Source organism: Nerophis lumbriciformis, linkage group LG20 (assembly GCF_033978685.3).
Source record: "Nerophis lumbriciformis linkage group LG20, RoL_Nlum_v2.1, whole genome shotgun sequence".
Classification (NCBI taxonomy): domain Eukaryota; kingdom Metazoa; phylum Chordata; class Actinopteri; order Syngnathiformes; family Syngnathidae; genus Nerophis; species Nerophis lumbriciformis.
In genome coordinates, this window is record NC_084567.2 from 44,797,121 (window position 1) to 44,803,120 (window position 6,000).

At 47.1% G+C, this 6,000-nt stretch overlaps 1 protein-coding gene across 1 annotated transcript in view; it reads left to right on the forward strand.

Moving 5' to 3' along the window:
* The window catches only part of inip (ints3 and nabp interacting protein), a 7,642-nt gene extending 1,859 nt beyond the window's left edge, over window positions 1–5,783 (forward strand). The window contains exons 3-5 of the mRNA XM_061980932.2: window positions 435–531; window positions 5,344–5,431; window positions 5,510–5,783. Of these exons, the coding sequence (XP_061836916.1) occupies window positions 435–531; window positions 5,344–5,431; window positions 5,510–5,608 (284 nt within the window). The 3' untranslated portion in view covers window positions 5,609–5,783. The remainder of the gene's footprint in view (window positions 1–434; window positions 532–5,343; window positions 5,432–5,509) is intronic.
* The last annotated feature ends 217 nt before the right edge of the window (window positions 5,784–6,000 follow it).

Consider the following 6,000-nt stretch of genomic DNA (forward strand, 5'->3'; position numbering starts at 1 on the left):
TTATTAAATTCCAGGATCTGCAGAAAAAGGAGTTAGCCCTCCAAAGACATTCATGCTGACATGTGCAGCATTAAGGTACGATGCTTCATTTTTATCAACTGTGCAAAAGATGGCTTAATTGTGTTAACATGATGGATTAGTCTACATTTTAGTGTCCGTTTTCATGACTTTAGAATACATATTTGCCTGGGAAGCCTTATCGAAGCGATGATGAGGTCATATCTGCTTTTTAAAGGGCTGCCACACCAATAGAAGTGTGTGGACAACAATGTCCGGGAAAAAACCCCACACATGGTCAAATTGGAGCATTGTAGTCAGCCTATGAGCTTCTCAGCTCACCCTCGTACATACACAATCTGCTTATGGGTGTATTCAGAGTTGCATGTGTATTAAATACCACTGTACTAGTAATTATGTTCTTTTACTAACTGCAGTCTTCCAGAATAAGGCCCGAGTACAAATCCTGGCTGAGCTGGAGAAAGAGAGAAAACGCTTGATGCAGAATCCGTCCATGACCACTCCAGGAGCCAGGTAGCTGAGTATCACAATGTCCATTAAAGTCACACTAACCAGGTAGCTGAGTATCACAATGTCCATTAAAGTCACACTAACCAGGTAGCTGAGTATCACAATGTCCATTAAAGTCACACTAACCAGGTAGCTGAGTATCACAGTGTCCATTAAAGTCACACTAACCAGGTAGCTGAGTATCACAGTGTCCATTAAAGTCACACTAACCAGGTAGCTGAGTATCACAGTGTCCATTAAAGTCACACTAACCAGGTAGCGGAGTATCACAGTGTCCATTAAAGTCACACTAACCAAGTAGCTGAGTATCACAGTGTGCATTAAAGTCACACTAACCAGGTAGCTGAGTATCACAGTGTCCATTAAAGTCACACTAACCAGGTAGCTGAGTATCACAGTGTCCATTAAAGTCACACTAACCAGGTAGCTGAGTATCACAGTGTCCATTAAAGTCACACTAACCAGGTAGCTGAGTATCACAGTGTCCATTAAAGTCACACTAACCAGGTAGCTGAGTATCACAGTGTCCATTAAAGTCACACTAACCAGGTAGTTGAGTATCACAGTGTCCATTAACCTGTCCCTCCAGAAATATGCAATGTCGCAATTCAACCAATCTCTGTGAATTATGCCCGCACATTTAGGTCAATCCACGTTGCGTAGCTCAGACCTACTTCTGACTACAGTGCTCTAAGCCTTCTGGGTAATGTAGTATACAAACATTTAGCAACACACCCGAGTGCTCACATCCTAGTTTGTACTTATATATTTATTTAACCTCTATAAATCCATGGTAGTGTTATTAAGAACATCATTTCCTTTGCAATGTTGACCTAGCAAATAGGCAGCATTTACATGATAGAGACGTATAAGTGTGCTGATAATTTCTCATACTCTCATTCACCAACAAAAAATTGCGCTATACATCGCTGTCAACTAGAGATGTCCGATAATGGCTTTTTTTGCAGGGGGGGGGTGTATATTGTAGTGTCCCGGAAGAGTTAGTGCTGCAAGGGGTTGTGGGTATTTGTTCTGTTGTGTTTATGTTGTGTTACGGTGCGGATGTTCTCCCGAAATGTGTTTGTCATTCTTGTTTGGTGTGGGTTCACAGTGTGGCGCATATTTGTAACAATGTTAAAGTTGTTTATACGGCCACCCTCAGTGTGACCTGTATGGTTATTGATCAAGTATGCCTTGCATTCACTTATATGTGTGTAAAAGCCGCATATATTATGTGACTGGGCAGGCACGCTGTTTGTATGGACCTGACGACAGGTTGTAGGGGACGCTAAAGGCAGTGCCTTTAAGGCACGCCCCCATTATTGTTGTCCGGGTGAAATTTGGGAGAATGGTTGCCCCGGGAGAATTTCGGGAGGGGCACTGAAATTCGGGAGTCTCCCGGGAAAATCGGAAGGGTTGGCAAGTATGCCCTACGTCCGTGTTTTACCGGATATGTACCGCTCCGTACAGGGGCGTTTTAAAAAGTAATTCGTTTTACTTTTTGATACCGATACTGTCCGATATTACATTTGAAAGCATATATCGGCCGATAATATCTCTACTGTCAACAGTTCACAAATGCTCTTAACATGCAGGCATAAATGTGTTGGAACATAAGTGAAGGGTTAAGTTGAACAAACACTTCAAGCATACACAGAACATGTCTGCAATGATGGAAGTCAAGGCAGACAGCAGACAATAAGGAAGCCATTGGTGGGGTTTCTTTTTATAATGACAGTATAATTATTATATATATATATTATATAACTATTTCAAATAAACCTCTATAAAAAAAAAAAAGTAGGTCTGGGTTAGTTTTTTCCTCACTTCAAGTGACAAATGTGTGAAGAATGTACTACCAACCTGATAAGTCAGAAAGAGATTCTTTCTCCTCACAGGAATGAGGCAAAAATACAACCTTACCTACAGTCTGATTAATTATTACTCCATTCATCCATCCATCTTCTTCCGCTTATCCGAGGTCGGGTCGCAAGGGCAGCAGCCTAAGCACGGAAGCCCAGACTTCCCTCTTCCCAGCCACTTTGTCCAGCTCCTCCCGGGGGATCCCGAGGCGTTCCCAGGCCAGCCGGGAGACATAGTCTTCCCAACGTGTCCTGGGTCTTCCCCGTGGCCTCCTACCGGTCGGACGTGCCCGAAACACCTCCCTAGGGAGGCGTTCGGGTGGCATCCTGACCAGATGCCCGAACCACCTCATCTGGCTCCTCTCCATGTGGAGGAGCAGCAACTTTACTTTGAGCTCCTCCCGGATGACAGAGCTTCTCACCCTATCTCTAAGGGAGAGACCCGCCACCCGGCGGAGGAAACTCATTCCGGCCGCTTGTACCCGTGATCTTGTCCTTTCGGTCATGACCCAAGGCTCATGACCATAGGTGAGGATGGGAACGTAGATCGACCGGTAAATCGAGAACTTTTGCCTTCCTCACCACAACGGATCGATGCAGCGTCCGCATTACTGAAGACGCCGCACCGATCAGCCTGTCGATCTCACGATCCACTCTTCCCTCACTCGTGAACAAGACTCCGAGGTACTTGAACTCCTCCACTTGGGGCAAGATCGCCTCCCCAACCTGGAGATGGCACTCCACCCTTTTCCGGGCGAGAACCATGGACTCGGACTTGGAGGTGCTGATTCCCATCCCAGTCGCTTCACACTCGGCTGCGAACCGATCCAGTGAGAGCTGAAGATCCTGGCCAGATGAAGCCATCAGGACCACATCATCTGCAAAAAGCAGAGACCTAATCCTGCAGCCACCAAACCAGATACCCTCAACGCCCTGACTGCGCCTAGAAATTCTGTCCATAAAGGTTATGAACAGAATCGGTGACAAAGGGCAGCCCTGGCGGAGTCCAACCCTCACTGGAAACGTGTCCGACTTACTGCCGGCAATGCGGACCAAGCTCTGACACTGATCATACAGGGAGCGAACCGCCACAATAAGACAGTCCGTTACCCCATACTCTCTGAGCACTCCCCACAGGACTTCCTGGGGTACACGGTCGAATGCCTTCTCCAAGTCCACAAAGCACATGTAGACTGGTTGAGCAAACTCCCATGCACCCTCAAGGACCCTGCCGAGAGTATAGAGCTGGTCCACAGTTCCACGACCAGGACGAAAACCACACTGTTCTTCCTGAATCTGAGGTTCGACTATCCGGCGTAGCCTCCTCTCCAGTACACCTGAATAGACCTTACCAGGAAGGCTGAGGAGTGTGATCCCACGATAGTTGGAACACACCCTCCGGTTCCCCTTCCTAAAGAGAGGAACCACCACCCCGGTCTGCCAATCCAGAGGTACCGCCCCCGATGTCCACGCAATGTTGCAGAGTCTTGTCAACCAAGACAGCCCCACAACATCCAGAGCCTTAAGGAACTCCGGGCGGATCTCATCCAACCCCGGGGGCTTGCCACCGAGGAGCTTTTTAACTACCTCGGCAACCTCAGCCCCAGAAATAGGAGAGCCCACCACAGATTCCCCAGGCCCTGCTTCCTCATAGGAAGACGTGCTGGTAGGATTGAGGAGGTCTTCGAAGTATTCCCTCCACCGATCCACAACATCCGCAGTCGAGGTCAGCAGAACACCATCCTCACCATACACGGTGTTGACATTGCACTGCTTCCCCTTCCTGAGGCGGCGGATGGTGGTCCAGAATCGCTTCGAAGCCGTCCGGAAGTCGTTTTCCATGGCTTCCTCGAACTCCTCCCATGTCCGAGTTTTTGCCTCCGCGACCGCTGAAGCCGCACATCGCTTGGCCTGTCGGTACCTGTCTGCTGCCTCCGGAGTCCTATGAGCCAAAAGAGCCCGATAGGACTCTTTCTTCAGCTTGACGGCATCCCTTACCGCTGCACCAGCGGGTTCTAGGATTACCGCCACGACAGGCACCAACCACCTTGCGGCCACAGCTCCAATCGGCCGCCTCGACAATAGAGGCACGGAACATGGTCCACTCGGACTCAATGTCCAGTGCCTCCTTCGTGACATGTTCAAAGTTCTTCCGGAGGTGGGAATTGAAACTCTCTCTGACAGGAGACTCTGTCAGGCGTTCCCAGCAAACCCTCACAATGCGTTTGGGCCTGCCAGGTCTGTCCGGCATCCTCCCCCACCATCGCAGCCAACTCACCACCAGGTGGTGATCGGTAGAAAGCTCCGCCCCTCTCTTCACCCGAGTGTCCAAAACATGAGACCGCAAATCCGATGACGCAACTACAAAGTCGATCATGGAACTGCGGCCTAGTAGGGTGTCCTGGTGCCAAGTGCACATATGGACACCCTTATGTTTGAACATGGTGTTTGTTATTGACAATCTGTGACGGGCACAAAAGTCCAATAACAAAACACCACTCGGGTTCAGATCCGATTAATTATTACTATTATTGCTAATAATGAATGAATACATTTGACACCGAGTATGTGCCATCGAGCGTGTACTTGAACTCTGCTTTAAGAGGAGTAAACCTCAACGCAGTATTTGTTTTCCTTTAAAAGCTGTGACATTTGAGGTTACCAAGAACACTTCAACCACGGATAATAAAATCATAGAACGATTCAATGTTGTTGGACAAAAAAAATTAGCCTCAAAACATTGGAACCTTCTTGATTTAAACATGGCAAGAGTATGTAGAACAGTCCTTAGGTCAGGAAGTTAAAATGACCACGGCTTCTTTTGTGAGGAGGTGAATCCTTTAAGATAATTATTGACCTAATGTACACCCTCAGAAATGTCATTTAAAAGTGATTGATTGTCATTTCTCATCTAAGAGCCCCTGCTCTGTTTGTCCTCATATTCATCTTACAGCAGCCCGATTTCTCGGCCCAGCATGAAGGAGTTCCGGGACAGTGCAGAGCAGCAGCACATTGTTGTCCAGCAGAAAGCAGCCCTGCAGGTGATGCACCTTCTTTAATGACGCCATAATCCATCAACTAAGACACAGGTGAAACTAGTGTGCGCTCTTTCCTTGCAGCATGCACACGCACACTCGTCAGGCTTCTTCATCACTCAGGACTCCTCATTCGGTAACCTCATCCTCCCTGTGATTCCACGCCTGGACCCTGAGTCGTGACGCACACTCCCAGGTTTCTTATCATGTGACCACATACAACATACCAAGACTGTACACCAGTCTTCCATGCCATCACTACCAAACATAGGGCTCATTATTTTCTACACATTGAATTGTTTGGAATGCTGTCTAGGTAATAAAATTCTAATATTCAATTTGATGTTTTTTTTCATCAGTTTATCTTAAAGCGTACTGTTTATTTCGGAGCCTTTAGAAGAACTCACAGGACACTACATTAGGTCCCCTAATTACAGCTGATACAAAACGAGCTCTGTAATAATGTTTGGGTAATTATTACTTATCAGTGTTATTACGTTTGTAATGATACGTTTTTGGATAAAACCGATATGCCTGATGGTATTTCTTCTATACCAGAGAAAATCATTTTGCAG